This window comes from Chinchilla lanigera, unplaced genomic scaffold (assembly GCF_000276665.1).
Source record: "Chinchilla lanigera isolate Chin_1 unplaced genomic scaffold, ChiLan1.0 scaffold00025, whole genome shotgun sequence".
NCBI classification, from domain to species: Eukaryota; Metazoa; Chordata; class Mammalia; order Rodentia; family Chinchillidae; genus Chinchilla; species Chinchilla lanigera.
Genome location: NW_004955426.1, coordinates 4,106,983 through 4,130,754, shown reverse-complemented (window position 1 = coordinate 4,130,754; position 23,772 = coordinate 4,106,983). Strand labels below are relative to the sequence as shown.

At 44.0% G+C, this 23,772-nt stretch overlaps 1 protein-coding gene across 1 annotated transcript in view; it reads left to right on the top strand.

Moving 5' to 3' along the window:
- Ankh (ANKH inorganic pyrophosphate transport regulator) overlaps positions 1–23,772 on the top strand; it is a gene marked incomplete at its 5' end in the record, with an annotated part of 138,084 nt that continues 114,312 nt past the window's right edge. Inside the window, 1 exon segment of the mRNA XM_005386126.2 lies at positions 1–164. Within this exon segment, the coding sequence (XP_005386183.1) occupies positions 69–164 (96 nt within the window).

Below are 23,772 nucleotides of genomic sequence, written 5' to 3'. Positions count from 1 at the left end.
CGCCGCGCCCCCCGCAGCCCCTCGCCTCGCGCGGCCGATGTGTGTGGGGCCAGCCCACGGCGAGGACTATGGTGAAATTCCCGGCGCTCACGCACTACTGGCCCCTGATCCGGTTTCTGGTGCCCCTGGGCATCACCAACATAGCCATCGACTTCGGGGAGCAGGTAAGCCCGGGGCGCCCCCTGCCCGCCGGCACCCCGCTCGCCCTGCCACGGCCTCAGCCCTCAACCCTCAGCCCTCAACCCTCAGCCGGGCGCCAGGGGATGGGCAGCGGGGAGTCACCTGCTACCACCCCCCTGCTACCCTGGAGCCGCTCGTTGGGTTTGCAGCTTGCAAAGGGTGACTTTTCTAGCACCCCATTCCCCTTCGCCCCCCAGTTATTCAGGAGACTTTTCCAGCTCTCTCCCACTCTTGATAGTGATGAAAGACTGGGTGGTGTGGAACTTCACCTACAGAAGGGTTGTCCTGCACAGAGGAGTATTATGTAATTTGTGATTATGTAAATCTCAGGTCCATAACTAACATGTAGTTTCTAGTAGCTTAAGTGCTGGGAGGTTTCGCTGCTGGGTGGAGTTGGGGGGGTGCGGATTTGCTTGCAGAAGGTCTCCAGGTGGATGTCCCAGGTCCTTCTAATTTTTAAATATTTGTTTTGTAGTCTAGGTGAGGATAGGGGTGTCCCAAATGTGTTTGGTTAAATCGACTCCTGGGTATCTATACTTCGGGATTTCTTTCTTCTTTCACTCCTTTTCACCGCTTGAGATCACTAACAAGGGATGCACGCTTGGGTTTGGCGTGTTTTTTTTTTTTTCCTTGTTTTCTCCCTGTGGCATCATTGCAATTGTGGCGCTGCAGGCTCTCCTGCAGAGGGGCACTGGTACCCTGCGCTGTGCCTCTGGGTACCGAGGGTTCGAAGGGCCTCCAGCCGAGTGAAACCGCGTTCTGGGGCGGATGACAGGAGGTGCGGATGGGTGCTACATATTTTCTGAAGTTTAGCTTAGACCTGCTTTTGCAAATTGCATCATTTCTCTTTATTGTGCTTCAGAGCAGTTGGGGTAAAATGCTTTTATTTACTAAATAAAATGCATTTATTTAGTTTTTTGTCGGGGAAGGAAGAAAGTTCCGGACAGATAGATACGTGCAGTCCAGCCACCCACTGGGCAGGTGAAGTGACCTCTCTGTAGTCCATGATGATTCATATGTCAGTAATTTACAAATCCTAGGGTGCAGGGGTGACCGTGGGGCAGTGCAAAGGTAAACGCAGCGTCTGATTCACATGCTTTGGAGGTGATGAAAAAGTGCAAACTCAAAAATAAAAACCTCATTCGCTTGTAAGTCTCTGGCTTGTCAAGTATAAAAGGGTAGCAAAATCATTTCAAATATCTTTTAGATGATTTCCTATTACTACAAACGCCAGGGTGTGGATTTCCTTACAAACTGTGGACAGAACTTTTAGAATGGGCATCCTGCTCTGTGCAGGATTCTGCTGAAAGTTGAATAAACTGCATGTATGTGGCCATGTGAAGGAACTGCACACAAATAGTCTCCAAGCTCCCAGCCTGGGTGCGCACCTGGCCACAGAGAGGCCTCCTCCCTGTGTGCAGAGCCTCCTGCTGTTCCCCAGCAGCCCGGTCTATTGCATATAGATTTCTCTGTCATTTTATAGATCAATCAAGGAAGAAAACCAAATATCATTGAGTACCTGTTCTAACAAACCAGCAAAATCTATTATTACTTTTTTTGTGTGGTTGTGACAATAATTTCAGAAGTTGGGGGTAAGGTTGAATTCTACATTGGAAAAAAAAACATTATACAGATTAGATTGCTTGTGAATTAAACATAATCACCATAGCAAAGAATGAGAATTTATTTATTATTGAAGAAAGGAAAATAACGTTTGTAGGAGCCCGTAGATACAGAAAATGCTCTGTGATAATATACCTAAAATTGTCCTTATGTCCATTTTTACAGATTGAGGAACAAAAGTATGAATGGCTTCCTTTCATTGATTGAGCTCCTACTGTGTGCTCAAAATATAACTTAGCACATGTCATATCTGAGGAAAGAGTGAGAGGCCTGGGCATGGTAAGTCATTTGCCCGCAGTCACAGAGACAAGGATGGCAGAGCTGAAGTTCAGGCTCCTACCCACCTCTACCCACCTCGACCCTCCTCCTGCCTCCCTCCACCACTAAAGCTTGTGCAATAACGTTTGCCCAGGAGTCTTAGAGACTTAGGAATATGTTCTCACTTTTGTGATTCTTGATTTAGGTCTGAATTTAATCTTCTTTGTTGTATCTTGAACTTTTTTTTCAATTTTTAATTTTTTTTTTCTTTTTTGGGAGACAGGGTCTCACTATATAGTCTGGGGTGCCCTGGAACTCGCTGGTTAACCCAGCCTGGCCCCAGACCTCAGTCTCCCAAATGTTGGGATTGCAGGTGTGCACCACCACACCAGTTCATATCTTGAATTTCAACACATTCACAACAGGGCACACGTCTTGCTGCTAGGTAGCTTTGACCCACTGGTGGTACATGCGTGATTGTCCCATCAGGTGGCATGGGACGGTCCCATTGTGTGCTGTAAGCTGCCCAGTGGAACAGTTGTGCATGTACCACCAGTGTTTCAAGCTGGCAGGAATGTGTTAGAAACTTAATAAATGTGGGACCATCCTAAAAACGGCTCCCAGGAAGAGCACATTGTAACCAGGAAATTCACGTAAGAAGACCTGAATTGTTCAGATAATTACATCAAAAACATACCATTTTAAAAATAAGGTTGGCAGAGCCTTTGGTCAAGAGAAGAAAATACGTAATAAACAACTGATAACTCACAATAAAATTACTTAGAAGTCAATATTTATCATTACCACAGTACAGATTGCTAAGGAAAGAATAATGCTGAGATATATTTTAAACTGCAGGTCTTTTAAAATATCTGGCAATGTCCATTTGATCTGTTCATGTTCAAAGGACTGTTATCTCTTTTAAAAACTAAATTTGGTACAAAGTCCCTGAGTGCCTTAAAAGCCAAGTTTAGCAACTTAGATAGAAAAAATTAGAGAACTTTTTTGAAAGCTACTTTAATAGCACTTAAAATGTTAAGGAGAACATTGCTATGGAGGACAAAGGACAGTCACAGTTGTTCTCTCTTGACCAAAAAATGGGTTCTGTGTAATGCCAGTTAATCCACCTTCTTGCTTCACGTGGTAACTCTAGCTATTTCACATAGCTCTGAATGAGTCCAGGACTTTGGTAGGGTCCAGTGTGATCATTCCCAACCTGAGATACTCAGTCTGTGAATGCAGAGTTTTGCATATGGATTGTTACAATTACCAGAGTAAGATGTGTAATGTTAATGTGCTTGCTCAGTCTACCCTTTCTAACTTAGGAAAGCCCCTGTCTCATTTAGGAAACCTAGAATTAGGCTTTCAGATGTAAGAGAATCTCATACTGATAACATAACATGAAAAAGAGAGAGACAGAAGCCCAGGAAAATGAGGTTATTGAATGTTCTTCCTGTGTACTGAGTAGCAGAGTGCAGCCTCTGTCCTCCAAAAAACAACAAATAAAAGTTTTCCATTAGACCAGGATGTATAGCAATAAAAAGGAGCTAATGCAGTACATGGCACAGGCCCCTCTGGGGAAGGGACTCCGCCGAGCGCCAGTGAGCTGTTCAGGGATTTCCCCACGCAGAGCTGCCGCTGAATTAACCGTGTCCACGCATGGCCCACATTCCAAAGTTCTTAAAGGCAGAATTTAAATCCCCACCTAAGTTTCTAAGTGTCTCCCCTTTTCACTCTATTTTATATTAGTTAATTTAATGAAGTAAATTTCAAAATAATGTTTTTCCTAGTGACATGTGCTGATTGTTTAAAGTGTAAGTACTAAAAAAATAGAGGTGGGAAGTACCTTTACTTCTATTCTGGTAAGAGAACTCCTTTAACAGTTTGGGTATCTCCTGCTCACTTAGTTCTTAACACGATTGAGGAAATGTTTGTGCGTATCTCTGTGTTTCATAGAACACAGACGCATCTTCCCAGATCATTTAAAAGTATTTAAGTGTGAGGCTGGGCTCAACCCCCCACCCCCACCACACACACGAAAGGTATTGAAGTATGATTTTATAGAGCAGCGTAATATTTGATGACACAAGCATGCTGTCCCTCCCTGCTGTTTAAACACAGACTTCTTCTTTGATTTTTTTGCAATATAAAGTTTCAATGAAAACTGTGTAATAAGTGAATAATCTGCTATCTCTGACTGCCTTGGATTTTGTGCCTGGCATATTTTGGTGCCTATTTCAGCTTCTCATTCATATATAGAAAATGAAGTCACACTTTTCCTGCAGTCCATATTTAGTCAAGGACACTGTGACCTCATTGGTTTAATTGACCTTCACTTGCCTACATGTTTCCCAGTTCTCTCTAAGCATAGATCTACATTTAAAGGCCTTCTCTTTAGATCAGTTAGGTGAGCACATTGTTTTGAGAGCCACAGAGGTGCATTCCTGTGGCTGGCTGGTTGGTTGGTTGGTTGGTTGGTTTACTCATTCATTCATTTATTGGTGGTGCATGATCAGCCTAAGTACTACTTTGTCAGAATACTTTTTCCAAGCATGTCCTTTGTACATCAAGGCGGCGACTACGTCTCTTTCTAGTAATACACTGAATTCTTTAAAAGCTCTTTTGAAGTATACAGTGTAATATCATTTACAGCACCGTAGCATGTGTTCGATGTGACAGTCACACAGCTTTACATTAGCGGTCAGTGCTTTGGTATCATTTCTCCTTGGTCTTTCTTGTTTAATTTGGAATGATGGGCAGGTTGTATTGGGCTATCAGGAGGACGTCCTTGGATGGACAGTCATTCCTTCAGGGACCTGTTTGAGCTGGAATAAATAATACATGTTAAACTTCTGGTATAACAAACCAGAGTGACTTCAGTATGTCTACATGTTTTTAAAAGAAATAAATTGAGTATTTTTGAGTATATATGACTCTTATTATTTGCTGTGCAGCTGAAATAAAGAAAACCCTATATTTCTGCAGCAATGTCTGGATACAGATGAAGCACGTGAGTAAGTTTTCTTGAGAAGCTTATTCTTTTAAGTACAAATCATTGGATTTTATTTTTTTCATATGAACACTAGCGTTGAGCATCTAACCTGTGTTGTATATTTCTCTACTTTGTGAAATAAATTCAGGATGCAAAACATAATGTGACATTTTTAGAGGGCTGTCAATGTCTGTCTTGTGCTGAGGAATTAAGAGTATCTCCCGACAGGTGACACTCGGAATACTCAGTGAAGAGTTTGACACCAGCAGCGGGAACTAAATTGACTGGCCCTGCGCGCTGCATGGCCGTTATTCTCATGGGCTTCCTGAGAGCTTAGATGCATCATGGGTTCGTGGGTTTGTGTTGTAATTTTTAGGTCCTGTATCCACTCCTATCACTTTGCTACTAACCAGGTGCCAACTGTCACACTGCACTTCTCCCTGCAGAGTGCTCACTGTGACAAAATAATAATAATAATGACAAAAATGCAATAAAAATCACCAATACGTATGCGGTTCTTGCTTTTTAATTTTCTGTTTTGGATCTGTTTTGGGCCCAGGAAACTGAAATTTATTAGCATGCCAAGAAAAATGAAAAATGAACGACTTTGGAGGCCTCCTTTGGGGAAAACTTACATACTCCTTTGCCACACTTGTTTTCCCTAATTTTACTTCTGTTCAAGGGAGATTCTCAAGTCAACGTCAATGTGAGATCGTGATCGTGGAACAGAGCAGGAAGCGCTGCTGTAGTGGACACAGCCCCTGCCCTCAAATTGCTTCCATCCTCATTAGGGAAACACGCCTGCAGTGTCTTTGCGCTCAGCAGCCAGCCCCGAGCAGAATGCCTGCGTGGGTAGCACAGTTTATTATAACCCACACTGCAGTGCTCTGTAATTGCAGCTGAGCAGTGAGTGTGCGGTGCTGGCGAAGACGCAGCAAGATGTTTGGACAGAGCTCTCCTCATCAGGATGTTGGAGCCCCTGCTCCTTCTTTCCACACGCTCTTGTCATCAAAGTGGGTAGCACTCGTCCACAGAGATACAGATAGAGCGACAAGACAGGTAAACAAGCAGGCTGCATATCAGGCCATGCAAACCCAGGTCTTGTTTTTGTTTGCTAGTTTGGGCTGTTTCCACGGCTTTGGAATCGCTCGATTCTCAGTCCAGCCATTCAGATACCCTGAGAACAGATGAGCTTAGAGTAGCAAAGACAACATTTAGGAATTATCCCAGTCAGCTGGGTTTATGCAACTTTATTTGATTACTTCTTCATACCAAACATGTTTTTAAAGTCCATCCAGGGGAGACAAATGACTTTGCAATTTGTAAAGCAAAGGGGGTATTGGTTCCCATAGGTAGATAAGCTATCTAAAAGCAGCTGATACATCTGGTTCAGAAAGTAGCTTGGGCTCCCTAGGGACAGCTTGACCAGCGTGGCTTCTAGGTGGGGAATACATTAGCTCCAAGACCCTTGCTGGGTTTTAGATTTTTAGGAGAATTTCCATAGGAATAGTTTGGCAAGGCTTTCAACTTTCAGTGACTGTGACACATGGCACTGCAAGGGGGTCGCCTCTCTGTAAAGAAGTCACTTTTCTGGGCGGAATCTGCAGTCTGACATAGCTGATTATCACTGTCCCACCGTGAGGGGTGGAGGTGGGGGCAGGTCCTTATCCTGGAACCCAGGGGGCAGGAGTCATGGGCCACATACCTCTACCCCCAGCCCACTGTCACCTCCTGGGTCTGACCCGTCCCTCCTGTCTGCGTAGAGACAGGCTGGGCTGGACTTGTAAGAGTGGGAGTCCCTGGGGAGAAGTTTCAAAAGGTGCCTTGAAGAATGAAGCCAGGAGACTTGAGGACAGTTAGCAGGAATTCAATGGCTGGGAAACAGAACATCTGCTGGAAAGTTAATGAGACTGGTTCCAGAAGGCAAGATGAGGCAAGAGCGAGCAGGGCAGGAGTCGCTGTGTGATTACCGTCCTCCACGGATGCGGGGAGCACAGGTAGCTTATTTCCTGAGTGACCCGAGAATGTTTGTTGGGAGCTTTTCGGTTCTGCGATCCTGTGTAAGCTCATATGCTGGGAGAGCGGTTGCTCCAGGTGATTGTCAGCTAAAATCGTGGTAAGGCCATGTTGCAAGCATGTCAAAATCCCTGTTCTGGTTTTGTTTTAAAATATAACATGAAATCCAGGGGAGCATTTGAGGCCCCAGCTATCATGTTTTAATTTGCCATTTGACGTAGGTGTGGCTGTTTTGCTTCCAAGACTGTTTTTAAGATGATAAGAAGTTTGTGTGCTCTTTACTGCTGCCCCTGCAACACCTAGAGAGCTGTTGCTGGCCACCGGCTCATGCATTTAAATAATGTGGAGAATATGAGATAGCAGATTACAAAAAAAAAAAACAACACTTCTGAGTACTTTATGGTTTGGCAGGAAATTAACAGTGGCTGGGACATTAGGCCTCCCACGATGTGTGGCCTAAACCTGACATTTAACAAAGACAAACTGCACAGAGGAGAGGAGAATAACAAATAACCACTCTTAGTAAGAAGAGGTAACGTTCACCTCCATGTGGTTCTAGCCAAGGCCAATGCCACAGTACCCTGAAAGATAGCTTGCAGCCAGCCTGATAAGAGAGTCGGGGTATTGCCTTCCTCAACTTCAGACTTCACATTTGGGTGTCATGTTCTCTCATGACCTTCCTGAGACCTTGTTGTCTCTTTGGGATGGGTGACAGTTTCAGATGCAGCATTGCATCACCTGCAAGACACTCCCGGAGCCTGATGTGCCAGAACACACCCCATTTCTACTCCCACACAGAGGCGTTCCACCCCCGGATCACACCTGCTGGGCTGGTGTTGAACAAGGGCAGGTGCCCTGGTGATGAAGGGAGTTGGTCTACTGTGTGTTTACCAGCCTTCCCAGCAAGCGAATGTTTCAGCAGGGAAGAGGGGGAGTGTGGGATTAATTCCAGGGAGAGCAGGGCTTCACGAGAGGGCCCTGAGATAGTCAGTGGCAGGGAGCATCAGTAGCTAAACTGCAGAATGCGGGGGCTGGGGATTTAGCTCAGCGGCACAGTGCCTGCCCAGCAAGCACAAGGTCATGAGTTCGATTCCTGGTACGGGAAGAAGAACAAAAACAAACAAACAAAAAAAAACAAATAAACTGCACAATGCCTTTTGTTTTTCTGAAATTTTTTTTTGCTTTTCTTTCAGAAAGAGGTTGGGGACCACTGTTTTTCTTTCTTCTTTTAAACAGTGAAATGTAATTTACATACAGTGACAGCTCTTAATAGCACGGCTCTTAAGTGGACAGATCAATGAGTTTTGACAAATGGCTAACGCAGGCCCTTACATAATCCACACCTATCAGGCTATGCAACGTCTCCATCAGCCCAGAAAGTTTTCTGGTGTCCCTCAGCTGTCTTGTGGACCACCTCTTCTAGTGGAAACCACGATTCTGATTTCTGTGTCAGCCTTTGTAACTGCTTATACAAAACGCCACACACACATCAGGCCTTGAAAAACTGAGTTTAGTGCTACTCATTGTTATAGTGTGTAGCACAATTATTCTTTTCTGTTCCGAAGTGTCGCTTAATATTGAGTGTGCTAGTAGCTTTGAGCAAGGTGGAGAGTTCGACTTCCTGTGTAAGATAACTTTTCTCCATAATTTCCCTTGCCTTTAATTCTTCCAGTGATATACATCTTAATTATATGAACAGCTGATGATTTTGACATTCAGAATTGGTTAAAAATTTAAATGTGTTTTTAGAATCATAAAACAAAATACGGCATACTCATACAATGGATTAGTATTCAGGCTTAAAATGGGATGAAATGATGTATGTTGCAACATCAATGAGTCTTAAAAAGAGTATGACAGCAGTTGTAGGATTCCACATAAATGACATACCTAGAATGGTCACATTCCTAGAGATAGAAGATAGAATAGTGGTTACTTGGGATTAGAGCAGAAGGAGATAAGGAATTGTTCAGTGGCATGTTGCAGAGTTCCAGTTTGAGGTATTAAAAAAAGTTCTGGAGATAGGTAGTGGTGAGGGTTGTATAGTAACATGAAACTATTCAATTCTATCAAACTATACACTTAAAATCTTTAATAATAAATTGTTATATAGTCTCAAAATTAAAATTTTTTATATTAACACTATAAATACTGGAAAAGCTTGTGGTTTCTTTTAAAGCGGATCTCCATTTTTTTAAAAAAACTACATTTATTACTTTTACTCTAGTTATAATTTGTTTTATCATCAAAAGAAGGAATATGTAGGAATCAAGAAGAAAATAAGAATTTCATCTAACAAATTCACCACCTAGAGAGCTGTAATTTTAGTGCATATTCTTCTCATCTCTTTTCTATGCATATACTTGAGACCAGAACCATACCTTTTCTGCTTTGTATCATAAGCAGTTTCCCTTGATTTAAATTTTCATTTGAAATATGATGATGAATTCTTCCAGCATTCCATCACAAGGATGTAACATCATGTATTTAATCAGCTCTTTGTGGTTAGATGTTCGAGTTGTTTCTGTTTTGTTGCCATATACATGAGGTTATGGAACCTTTTGTACAGAAATATGGGTACATGTTTGATTATTTCTTTGGATGAATACCTAGAAGTCCTGATCAAGTGCGAAACTTTTCAAGGTTTGCGCTGAGTGACACATGTTCCTGTAGGAAGTTGCTCCCTTTCCTTGGGGACACCAAGTTCAGATGTGCCTCCGTCCCTGGCACCCATTGGCCGTCCCTTCCTGAGAGTTAATGTATGGACTGTGACTTCTATACTAAAAATCTTTGTTTTTGTTCTCAAGCCGTACCACATGAGCTCCTTCAGAGAATTTTTTATTAAAATATTGAGCAATCAATGAAGTGTTTTATATTGTAATGCCTTAAGACTCTTTTTGGACTTCCCTTCTCCGTAAGCATTTTTTTGAGCAAATGAGTACTGCCAGAGGGCTGGACGTAGTGGGGGAGGGCAGGGGTTTTGTTGGTTCTACTTGTCTCTATCGGGGCAGACGCTGATTTCTGCAGCATTCAAAGTGGAGAAAAATACCTTCTTTCCGTGAGCATGTGGATGCTCAAGAAGCTTTGCTTCTCTGTGAACCGTAGGTGGGAGAGGAGTTAGGAGGTACAGCCCTTCCTCGGCGCCAGGCCCTGTGCTAGGGCAGGTTGAGCACTTTGGCAGACACCTTCCCTCCCTCCAAAAGGAATGGACGAGTAGGCGAAGACCGGGGAGCTGGGCTTGTCTGACTGATGGCTGATACTTAGAGTCTTCTAGGAGAATATTTGGTGTTGGCAGTTTTTCAGAGAGATGCAGAGGTAGTAATATTTAGAGGAAGCGAAATGGAAATGTTCTTTTTTCTGTCATGCTGACTCTGGTTTCTTTGATTTACCCTCATCTTGCCACTTAAGTCTATCTTGAGGAAAAGGGAAAGAGGAGAGAGGGAGAATAAAACCTTTGCTGAGGTAGAAGTGGTCTCTTCTCTCTCCCCAGTAGTGGCACAAGCTGATAGAGCTTTGTGTGTACAAAGCAACACCAACTCTTGGTGCTCAGGACTCCAGGATATGACCTCTGTCTCTGCATCCGCTGGCTGTATGACCTTGAGCGAAGAGCCTGACCTCTGTGGACTTCAGCTTTCCAACCTCTGAAATAGTAGAGATTGATGTACCTTTTTTTTTCTGAAGTTCAGAACAAACAAATGGATGCAAAAAGTGCTTTGAAAAGTATGAAGAATGCACGTATGAAAGAGAGTATTGCTAAGACTTTGAGCCTAGTGTCCTGCTGCTACATCTATTTATCTTACACATTCTGAACTAACTAAATTTACTTGCTTTGCATTCATTCAGTGATTTTCATGAAGGGGATGTCTTAAACTAGAGCTGGCTGGATTGGGGCAGGTAGAAACATTCAAATGACAGATACTTGGAACACTTGGCTTTTAGAGCATATATGGTAGCCTTTTCTTTCTTTTTTTCCACTTTGGAGGAGATATTTAAGGCAAATTTTCTCATGTGTGTTACTCTTAAATTGTTACTAGAATTTAAATAATATGTGCTTTTTGTTTTATTAGTACGCGTGTGCAGTACATAGCGCTTATGTTCATCGGGGGAATTGGGACATGTACATAGCACATCTGAATTTTTTTAATCCCCTTCCCCTTTCCCCCTCCCTTCCTTCCATCTCTTGGTCACCTTCCCTTTTGCAAAAGTTCTATTTTAAAAAATGTTTAATTTTCTTCGTATCATAGGCTACTGCTTGACACAGGACCGACAATAGCATGCCTACCATACACCATTCACACCTTCTCTAAGCAAGACATGCAAATGCAACCAAGCCTTTCTCAGTTTTGTTGTTATGACAGTAACACCCGAAGGTGCTTTGGAACACGTATGGTGGCTGCTTAACGAGCTTGTAGCTCACTTCTCCCCGCACTTAAACATTTTGGAGTGCTTCCACCATTCAAGAGTGGAAAACATTGAGCTCAGAGGGCAGGAGTGCATTCACGAATTTTATTGTTCAACAGTTATTTCTTAGATTCCTGTGATGTCCCAGGTACCGTGCTTATCACTTCAGACAGAGTGTGGAAGCTAGGCATGGTGGCAAGGACCTGAAATCCCAGCCACTTGGGAGGTTGAGGCAGAGGGATTGCTTGAGCCTAGGAGTTTAAAGCCAGCCTGGACAACTCAAAAAAATCAAATTGTCAGTCTAGTAGGGCAAATAGACCAGCAGGCACCTAAGGAACAATGGGATCAGGCCTGAGAGAGGAGCAGGACAGGGGCTTGCTCTGGAATCCTATAGGTGGAGCCCTTAACCCATCCTCGGGTCAGGGACCATTCTGTTCAGACTGAGCGCTGAAGGGAGTCATGTGACCCCCCTGGAAAGTAAGAGAGCTCTAGTGAGGGAGCAATGCTTAATGTGCTTGGAGCAGGGACTAGAACCAGGAGAGTGGCAGGTGAGGACAGCTACAGCCTGGATTGGGAAGGGGCAGTCAGGCAGGGCACAGAATTTGGATTCAATCCTGAGCAATGGATCATGATACAAGGCCCTCACTAGGGTATGTGTGCTTGGATCTGCATATTTTGCAGATAACTTTCACTTCAGTGTGGCTGAGGGATTAGAGATGAGACTTAGGCAGGGAGACCAGCTAGAAGGCTGTTGTGGTAACCACCAAGGAGATGGTGGTGGCCTAGATTTGGGGTGGGGGGACAGGAGGGGCCAACAGCGAATCCAGGGTAGAATCAAATGGTCTTAGCCATGGATGGGCCGGAATGGGAAAGGAGGAGGTCAATGATGGTGCCATGAAACTTTGAAAGAACTGGGTAAGAGTGAAGAGTTTTGTTCCAGCCATTGTTAATTTGTTAATAGGGGAAATGTTTTAAAATGCTTGCCTGAAGGAATACAAATTAGGAAGGAGCAATGTGAGCTACCATGAATCCTAGCTCTCTCTCCCCACCCGCTCCCTCTCTCCAACACCGCCCCCCATCCATCCCGCTTCCTCTCCTGCAACGACTCCAGTACATTCTCCACAAATGGGAGCTTGTCTAGAGCTCCTGTTTTACCTAAATGCAAATGCTATGAATATTCATTTATTCTTTTAAAATATAGAAATGCTTTATTATAGTACAGTCAGTTCTCGGCCATTTGCCTTAATGAAATGATATGGAAAATTCAAAATTATGTATGAATATTTGGCATTGGAATATATTAGTACTTCGGGGGAAGCAAATTTATTTGCACCCTCATCATGCTCCACTAAGGATGATATTACAGTTGGACCAGGTGCCTGGTGACAGCAGAGGGACACCATCTGGAATTAAATTCGATGTAAGTCCTTGGTTTGCTCTGTTTTCTGTATACTACATGTTTGCTATGTAAACGGTAGGGAGTAGACTAACCCTTGAGGTTCCTTTCTATGGCTTTATATTTGTTTTTTGTGTTATCTGCAGCTTACAATCTGGTTGTAATTCATAAAATTTGTTTAAAATACATTTCCTTATAGAATAATACTATAAATTTTGGCTCAATTTCCAGGCTGTTCCATCATAGTTGCATAACCCCAGCACTATTAAAGTATCATTCAGTGGCAGTGAGTAGTAGTAGAAAAGTGCAGTGTGAAAACCATTGTGATTGGGAAAAGCAGTATTACTGGAAGATTCTACTTGTCTTGTTGTTCAGATCAGCTGGCTTAATTACAACGAAAAGCAGCTGATGGCAGTTTGAAGAGTAGGTTGGTACCAGGTGCCTTAGAGATTAAATTAATTTAAAATCAGAACATCTTCTGGATGCATGTGAATCATAGCTGCGATTATGATCGTTTGGAATGAGAGCAGAGTGAGAGGCTGGCACCCAAACCCATACCTTGACAAGACTTGGAGAGAGGAGAGTGGATGGGAAACAGACCTCCTTGGGTGGAACTGGTGGGTGGGATTGGAATGAAACTCCGAGGGAGGCTGGTCCCCTGGAAATGCTACAGGGCTCCTGCTGCCCCTGCTAGCGTCCTACACCCAGGACAGTGTGAGGGTAATTGGGTAAGAGGATGACAGTGTGCCTCTGCCAGTCACACGGAAGGACATTCTTTCAGAGGGACAGGAGTCATTGCCTCTAACTTGCTGTAAGCTAATGGAGTGGTGAGTTTTCAACTACCAGGGCCACATTAAGGCAGCTTAGCATGGAAAATAACTCATTTCTTAGAAAAATGTTTGTCCAGATTGTCACTATCAGTAGGTACCTGTACTTTAAAATCCATGTTCCCTGCCCTGTAATTTACCGTGACCTCAAATGTCCTATGGGCCTGGCAAATTTCCAAGGACCTTGCTGCTTCCATATCGCATTTCCTTTTCCTTAGTTAGTCCTTGAGTGGCATGCAGTTCTATTTTTATATATTATTGCTGTGTTTTCTAGTGAGAGTGTATTTTAAAACACCTACCTGTATCCGTCGATTCAGACTCACCTGTACCTCCATTCAGTTGGTATTTTCTTGTAAAATAATGCAAAAGGCAAGCATTTAATAGGAAGAGACTCGCTGGGGATATAGCTCAGCAGCACAGCACCTGCCTGGCAAGCACAAGGTCCTGAGTTCAATTCCTGGTACCAAAAAAAAAAAAAAGAGAGAAACTCCTAAGGTACTAGGAAGTTGAGCATTTAAATGGGAATTTGAGGAGTACAAATATTTTCTGTAATTTGGCCATATCCATTTTGTACAAGGACTAGCTCTAATTATATAACTATACCCATCCCTTTGTTTGGCGGGGGTAAGAATCAACCATGTCCAATGTAAGACAAATAGTTTGGATTCTGGTTATGGAGAAACAAATGCTTAAACCATTGTTTTTCTTTTTAGTTCAGCAGAAGTGGACAATCTTATTCCAGGACAGAGCCAAATGAGCATTGCCCTACCTTGTCTGGGGCACACTTGGAAGTTTAAAGTATGTTCTCATTAAATGTCATATTGCTCCTGTCACCCGGCAGCCTGCCCAGGAAGCAAGGCTGTCCACAGTGGATGGCTGAAGAGGACTCTGGAGGTCAGACTCGTGTCACAGAGGTCTTACTCGGAGGGCAGAGAGCTGTCTAGAGCTTATCATGAAGGTGCACGGGAGTCGGTGCCCGGAGCGTCCTCCCGTCCCCTTTCAAGGTCTGCGCTGTCATCGTGAGGCAGGCGAAGCACCTTTCCCCTTCAGGTGTGGAACAGAATTCAGCATCCCTCCCAGGCTCTGGCCCAGTCCTCCAGGGATTCACTTCTCACATACATACTCTCCCCTGAGCACATCCTGGGCTCTGACGCACAGCCTGTCCCTCGCTGCCCCTCTGTCCTCCCCTGCCTCACCTGAGTACATTCCCCTATCTACACGCAGAGTATGACTTCCTTAAACCCTAATCGTAGGGCAGAGAAAACACTTGCTGTGGCTTCTGGGCTTTAATTGGCTCTGCCTCCTGGCACACCACTGCAGTCTCCCTGCTTTTCAACGCCTTTTCATAAATCAGGGCTGTTTTAAAGATTTCTTTTTCCCTTCCAAGCATTCATTAGTTTCAGATTAAATTACCCAAGTTGGTGCTGTGATGAATTCCTTTCCTCTCCCCAGCAGCAGCTCCAGAGGAGGCAGGGAGGGAGTCGCTGGGTTCATCCCATCCCACCCTTCCAGAGGGACATACTGGAGCATGAGGCGCCACATCTGTCTGCCCATCACGCCCTGGGCCCTGAGGCCAGGCTACTGCGTGAGCCGTCTCCTGCCCACCTCTTAGCTTCCCTTTCCTTCGAGGCTCAGCACATAGTAGGAACTTCAGAGGATTCTGTGCGGGAAGTGAAGGAGTGCCTCAAGGTACCACAAGTGATTTTCTCATGATGAGTGTGGATGTCCCATCTTCTGTCCAGTGGAGCAAATCTTACTCTCTCTGTGGAGGAGCGGTGACCCAAGTTTATTAGATGTTCTCCTAAAAACACACTTGGCACACACGCAGAGCACAGTGATGTGCCACTGTGTAAGGAGGAGGCCTCACTTCAGCCTGGGAGGAAGGAGCTCCTCTCGCTGCTGAACCTGGAATCAGGGGAGGACAGCAGTGGCCTGGACTTGATCCAGGGTCTCGTCTGCTGGTCCTAATGTCAGTGCCAATCAGACTAGCTGTCTTGAAAAACATTCCGGTGAAAGAAAATAATGTCTTTTGTGTGAGGTGATCTCATTGGCTGGAAGCAAGTTCCAAGTGGTTTGAGTCTCACAGAGGGGCTGCCTGGTCAGGAGATCTTAACCCCGCCCAGGGGAGGGGCTAGTGAGGAGCAGTGGGCACCATGTGGGAAAGGATGCTGAGGGCTTAGGACCACCCACCCTGAAAGGCCACTGGAAAGACCAGCTCTCTGAGCATGCGTAGCCACGTGACCATGAAATGCAGTGCCTTCCCGGAGCTTGTCTGACTGACGTAGATGCATTTTCATCCAGGGCAGGGAGGTGGCTCTGCACATCTTCAACCCAAACAGACTGAGTAGACTGGATATGAAGAGCAGCATTCATGAGAAGTGCTGTTATTTTGTTAGCTATTGTACCAGTCAGGGTTTTACTAGAGAAATACAGATGTATAAGAAATTACGAGATGGGCTTATGACGGTCAGCCACAGAGTTGGATGAGGAAGTGTACAGAGGGTATCTGCTTGCGAGATACTGATGGATTCAGTCCAAGGTCTGGAGTTCACTGCAGCATTCCATGCAAGTCCGTATTAGGAGGCTGAAGGGTCTGCGACGAAGGCTGATGAGTCTACACCAGAAGGCTGAAGGAACCAAGGTGGAAGCTGAAGGGTCTGCACTAGAAGCTAAGAGACAATGTCCAAGCTGAAGGTGAAGACTGGAGCTCCTGTGAAGAATGGAAACCCCTCTGTCCTTCCTCACTTCCCTTTTACGTGATGAGCCGCCCTAGGATGGCCCTCTATACCCTGGAGTGTAGAATTGCTGAACCAATTTAGTTAAGCTTCCAAACTTCTCAAGTTGACACAAACAGTACAGCTCCTATCTCCTAATCCAAGAGTGTTCTGTGCTGCACTTTTGCCCTTGGGGGTCATCGGAATGTGCCATGGCCAAACCAAGAAGCTTTTAACATGCCATATTGTATGGGTCAGATTATTTTATCAGCCATAGCAATGGGAACAGAGGCTAACAGTGAAGTAATAGTAGTCAGTATTGTCCATTGAGCCCACCTCCCCTCCCGCTGCCGCACCTGTCCAATGTGTAGCTTTATAAGCCATGGTAATTTTCTGTGCAGGAAATCTTAACAGCCATAGTTTTGGGGTTACCTGGGTATAGTTGATGTTGTAGTGGGGAAGCCCTTTGGTATAAAGATTCTGGCTTTGTTGTATCACCATTTCACAAAGTGTAGTCAAAAAAGAAGTAGCACTCTTTCCCTCCCCCAAATCCAAAGGAGATGATGAAAGAGAAAAGGTATCTGGACCTACTGTGTGCACAGATCTGACAAAGGAGAAATCTGATCTCAGGACACAGCAGTTTCTGAGTGACTGGCGTACAGGTGTGCGTCCCGGAGGAAAGGCACCGAAATAACCGTAGTGTGCTTTCAAATCATAACTCCGTTTTGTAAATTAAATCCATGCCCCCCGCCTTCCAGCCCAGAACAGTGATACCTACTCGTTTGGAATTATTTTAAAACCAAATGTTTCCTTTCTGAGGTTATTAAATCACTAGTTATGTAACCTTGGCAACATTCTTAGGGTTTTCTCTTGTTTGAGGTTTCCTCAGCGTGTTATAAAATATTTACAGGCTACTTGAAATGACCAGATTATTTAAAAAATGAGATGGAGTTCACAGTTTTTAAAACAAGTAGAAAGAAAAACTAAATTCTTAGAGGGTAAAGCATGGATTTGCATAGAGGCAGGAGTAGGCCTTCTAAAATAGTTTCCAACCCAGACAGGAAGAGAGTATAGCACAACTGTCTTTCAGTGGCTCTGGGTTCCAGAAGGTAGAAATAATATTCTTATGCATGTGCTGTTGTTTCTTGCTGGGGCAAATAGCACTATGCATGCAAGCACTTTTCTTCCTTCACCCACACTTTGAGGGGTTTGGGGGCTTGTCTATCTTTTGACCTTTGGGTTGAAGGGGGTATGATCGTGTGATGCTAAAGGGGAATAAATAGTGATCGTTCAATAACTATTAAAATTTATAACTTACCTGCCTTTCATAATAAAATATTCTCTTCCTAATAATTATTATTGCTTACTGCAAAAAGGATGCAGTCCTGAAAGTTTTTCTTCTTCATAGAAGAGAATGACAAAAAAAAAAAAAAAAAAAATTAAAAACCCTTACTGAATTTTCCGTGGTCATTTTCCTGGGATCTCAGAGCAAGATGAGATTATTTGAAGGCACGTCCTTCTCCCATAATGATCAGGAGAAAATGTCTTTCTCCTAAGAGTGTCAGGGAGCCTGGGTCCCTGTCTGCAGACACAAGATGAAGAGACTCTCACTCTGCCAGTCCATATGCTTTGGCAACCAAAGCAATAGAGTGTCATTCAGCTGATGTGCCCCGAGCAATTGCTGTGATCCAAAGGACCCCGCTGAAAATAAAAGGAGCAGCCCTGCTCAGAGCTGGTTCACAGGAGTTCCGGGAAAGCCTGGAGGACGCTCCTTGATTGCAGCCCTTTGTTCACCCAGCAGCCTGTGAACCTGCTTCTTGTCTGTGTGGCCACTGGGTCCCAGAGGATCACAGGGGAGGTAGCTCCTTGCCTCTGCAGTCAGGCATCACAGAGCGCCACATCATCAGCCTCTGCAGCAAAGGAGCCTTTTTTCCACACACCGGTGACAGCCCTTTTCGTCTTTACTGATTGCTGTGTCTTCTGTACCGGCCATCTAATCATTAATTTCTAGGTGCCTGTGTTCCCCTCTCTTTGTTTCCCCCAAAGTGGATGAAAATAATACAACAGAGACTTTGTTCCCATGAACCAGCACTGTGCCTCTCATGGTTTTCTGGCTGCCTGCCTCCCCTCCAGATGAACGCAGTGCTTAGGATGAAGTTTCCTTTGTTCTTTAAAATAACCGGTAAGATGATAGCTTGAAAATCACAAGCTTCATTTTGATTCCCAGCAGTACTCTCGCTGTGTGTACTTTCTCTTACTCTTAAGTTAATCTTGTTGGATGATGTAAAGTAGGTCTTGGTAGAAATAGCCCAAAGGACAGTAATCAGTCGCTTCTCTGGGGCTTTACCATTTACTCTTGCGCTACAATTTTATTTACCAAGGAGGATGTAATTTAAGAAGAAATACTTTAAAAAGCTGAGTGATTAAAAATCTGACCATGTTGTGATTATTAAATAAGTCCAGTGGTCTAAACTCTCCCGGCTCTGAAGCTGCACGTAGGTAAATGTTGTAAGGAGTGCTGTTCCCCCTTTACTCTGTTTGTGAGGCATGTCATGGCATTGCTTGTTGTATGAAAAATGCAAGAAAAGTGGTGGCAGTGCCATCTTAAACATTTGATTCAGGGAAATTGTACTGATACATATGTAGGTAATGATCTCTGAATTTTTAAATTATAGCCACTTCTTAACAGCTTGACCCTCTGCCTTAAGTATGATTGACCAAAAGATATGCAAGAGATTAGAATTCAGCTGCATCACAAATTGGAGACTTACTAGAAGCTTCTGTGTGGGCTTTTAGAGCAGCTTTCTATAGCCGTGGTTTGCATTCCTGGCAGAGTGATCTATGACCTTTGTCCTATAGCTAGTTAGATATATCCTTGGCCTCTTTGAACCTATGATCATTGGCCAGTGTTGTAAGGCATGTAAGATTTCATTATTCCTTAGAGCCTGGTATGGGGAGAGTCCATTAGCCTCTGTCTGGCTCCCACATAGGACGGGAACCCACAGGGAACCTCCTGTATTGTTCCCCCAAAGTCTGAAGCCAGAGGAACTTCTTAACCCAAATCCTCCTCTAGGGGGATCAGGAGACCCTACAAGCTCTGGGGCTATGGAGAGGTCAGGAGACCAGGAAAATTGTACAAGAAACTCAAGGAGGCCCCTCTGGGATATGCACACATCATTTTGTTTAATTCATTTTGTACTGTCTCCTCTTCTCATTTCTTCTTAATGAAACTTGTGAGGTTTAAAAAACAAAAACAAAACAAACCCATTTGATTTTCTCCTGGCAACAGTGACACCTCCAAGCCTCAGTACAGTAGATTCAGACAGAGGGGAAATGGAAGAAAGATATTTCTGGACTTACTTTGTCATTCAAACCAGACTCTGATCACATTTACTAATGAAATAAAGAGGGAAAGTTATACCCATTTGTGTTCTTTATCAAAATAACAAAATGGGGAAGGTATGGGAAAGCATGTGTCTATCAGCACTGTTAATCTGGATGTTACATGGTCAGATACCTTATTAAAGTCTTATTTGAAAGTTCAGTTGCAGAAAAAGGGCTTTCTTCCTTTCACACTTAGGTAAACAGGACTAGAATTGCAGGAAGAAGTGATAATATGATAGGTTGGTAAGTAATTTCTCCTCTGGAGGGAAACATTTTTAAGTAGAAAACTGACACCAGTGCTATGGCTCCAGTCTTCTGAAAGACGCTTTCAGAAACTTGGAGTTCTCTGAGGCCAAGAGAAAGAGCTTGTTATATGCAAAGAAAAGGAGGCATGAAAGGCAGAAATAACGCTCAGACTCCAAACAAACATGAAGAATCCTTGAAGTCTGAGGAATGTGCCAACAAACATTTGGAATCTTCAGGCTCCCGCTCGGCCACTGAGAAGCGGAATGCTAGCGATAGTGGAAGGGACCCGTCTTTAAACAGCCACTTGTGTCTAGATGGTCCGGCTTCCATCTGTAATGGGAAATGGAGAGAATATAAGGCTATCTTTGATTGCTGCTGTTTCTCGAGATCTCTGCATTGTAGTGAAAACCTCCTAGTACAATCTAAACAGCCGCTGTGAAAGCATAGCAAAGTGAGAGCAAATCTGAAGTGCCAGAAGGCTGCAATTTCCATAGAGCAGTGATGTCTGACTGTCTGTCTTTACATGAAAGACTTCTTCTGAATGGAAGTTTGCTCCTGTTGAGCTGGCACCTGAGAATTTGCTGGAAGTGCTGAAGTAGTATATGTTACTACAAACTCCTTAGGTCAGAGGTAAGGTCAGAGAGCCTGGCAAGTGGAGCGTCATTGCGCTTTTTAAGATTAAGCATGCCTGTTTGCTTATGGGCTAAAGAAAGAAAGGATTACCAGAAAAATACCTAAGATTCAGAGTTGTCCCAAGGTTGCCAGTCAGAGGAGTATTAAGCAAAAGGCTTTGGATGACAGCTGACCTCCAGGGAACCAAGACATGAGGCAGAATGAGACAGATCACTACCAACAGAGTTGTTCAGCTCCACAGCCAAGTAATTCATTTGCTTGCCTGTGAAAGTGAGCTTGACTCCCGGGCAGTTCCTATGGATGATAAAAGAACACCCTATTCTTCCCTTTACCCTCTTTTTCTTAGACTAAAAAGAGGCAGAAAAAAAATGTGTTTATTTTTAAAAATAACACCTGGGTGTCTAAAATAGCTCATGCTTACATTTACCTTCCTTATATGAAACACGTGTGCCTCCCGTGTGAGGCTGGTGCTGTTGAGACTCTCACATTGTGAGACAGGAGTTTTTTCGTAACCCTTAAGTTAGCCTTCCTGCCTCTCTTCTGTAATCTTGCTTTAGTGATGGCGCATAGCCTCCCTCACTTAGAGAATGCTCCAAGACCCGGGATATACCGAGGAAGTAAGATGTAGGTTGCTACGACAGCGCAGGAGGAGTACAACCCGTCACGTTGAGTTCCTCCCTTCCTGCACAGGCTGTCTTTTCACCAGGTTGCTCATCTGCTCTTGCTTCAGTGCTGCCCAGTTCATCTCTTCTACTACTGTCACGTGGGGTTTTTTCCCCCATCTGTGGCCAACACTGGAACTTTGCTTGGGAGTGGAACTTATCATTGTGATCTGGTGCATCATATAAAACCAGAACCCCAGTGGGGTAAAAGTTTCCTTTGTTAGGGAGCTGAGTGGCCCAGGAGATGGGCTGTGTGCTGTAGAACTAAAGGCAAGGACCAGACTCAGGAAGCAGCCTCTGTAAAGGTCTGATCGCCCCAGGGGACCTGGCAACAACTCAGCTCAATGCCCCTTTTACCTTGAAGGTCTCAAAACTCATGTTTGTATCTCATAGCAGAACCCCAGTGGGAACAGAGCATGATAGACCTAGAGCTGGCGAAGTTGAGCAGGTTTTGTACCTAGGAATCTCTGTGTTCTGCCTTGTGGTGTTTGGCATATTCTGCGCTGGGTTCTGTCACTGGGAGCAGAGGGGAGTATGATCACCACCCACGCTGGCATGACCCTTCCGCCAGGTTCATGTGACCCTTCCATGGGTGTCTCTCAAGCTTGGGCCAGACAGGGCATCTCTCACTCTCCGCTTCTGCAGACATGATGTGTTCAGCTCCAGAAACTAAGCTGTGTTTTCACAGGCTGCTGCTGACTAACGCCTTTGATACTCTGCAGTCCTGGATGATCAGTTCTTTTTTGTCCCCCAAGTGTGATGCAGATGGAGACATAGCCAGTTCCTAAGGAAGTCCCTAGCAGGGGAAATGTGTCCTACAGGCCTCACCATGCTAACCAAGACTAGAAACCACCAGGACTGTCCTAGGGGTCCATAGACATTGCTGAACTGGGTTGGAGCCCTCAAGCCAGTCTCCTTGGGGTGATGCTTGTCCACTGTCTTGGTGAGCTGATGCTTTGATGTGATTTGCACCTGCTTGAAACACATAAGCAATCACCAGGCCCAGCAGGTGCAGGAATGATTGTCAGAGCACTCAACCATGTAAGAAACCACTCCTCCACGATCAGACAGCTAACTAGTGAGGTCAGTATTGTAGGGAGGACACATTAGCTGTGTACCGTCTCTGCCTTAAAGCAGGCTGGAATGGTATTTTAAATTTCCACATAGTGAATAAATAGCCTTAAGTATCTATTTCCTAGGATTATTTTAGTAAAGCACCTATCTGTTTAGCCTTTTATTATCTTCTTGAGGTAGAGGCTGCTCAGAATTTATTATCCCTTTATAAAGCACCATTTATTTTTCTTAAAACTAACTCAGAGCTTTGGAATTGGCACTGAATTCTAAACAAGGATTTGGGGACCTAAATGATCAGATATCAGTGGATGCTACACCATAATTGACTCTTGGAGATGCTACTCTGTCAACTGGAAATAAGCCAGTCACGAAGAGACAACTGCTGTATGATTTCCTCCACGTGTGAGACTTATCGTAGTCTGATCCATAGAGACAGAAAGTAGAACAGAGGGTGGCAGAGCCTGGGCTGGGGAGAATAAAGAGGAGTCAGTGTTTAGTGCTCCAGGGATTGAGGTTTGCAAGGTGAGAAAAGCTCTGCAGATGGATGATGGTGATGGTTACCCAACAGTACTTAGTGCCCCTGAACTTTATTCCTAATAATGCTAAATGTTGTGTTATTATATTTAACCAGAATGTTAGAAATAAATTTAGAAACAAAAACAATCATCACATACTTTATGCATTAATGTTTTTCCTTGGGTCCCCTTTTGTCCAGATTGAAGAGGCCTAAGTTGTTCTTTGTTAAACACAATGTTGTACATAATATCTTCATTGCTCTAACCATTTTACAGTACTTGCTTAATTCTGCTGTAAAATCTTATCTCCACAGGGGTGACTGTTAATGTCCTCAAACATATAAGTCACGTACACATACCCTTAACACCCTCAGGACAGGTACAGACATGTACTATACAGCAAGAGAAGTAATCATGATTAATCAGGTTACTTAAAACACGCACACAGCACACTAATGTGAAGCAGCTTTGAGTTCTTTTTTGAGGCACCACTTAGAAATCCCATCATTCCCATCATTTCCCACTTTGGTCAATGTCCTCAGAGTCACCTCCCCAGATTTGGCTCTCTGTAGGCATCAGAACTCTTTCCTCCTTGGCTGGCAGTGAGGGAGTCTGCTTGGGCATCATCGGAAGATCAGGAGGAGCTCGCTAACCTGGTAATTCAGTAGACTTTGGAAGTGGAATTTGGAAATACTGGGCTTGCTGAATGAAATCATTGGCCATTTCCAGACAGCATCTTATGAAGCAAATTCATAAGCACAAGCACTGACTTTCTCTTAAAACAGGCAATTACAACCATTAGAATGACTATCACAAACCATCAAAACAGCTCAATTTTCCTTGGATCCACT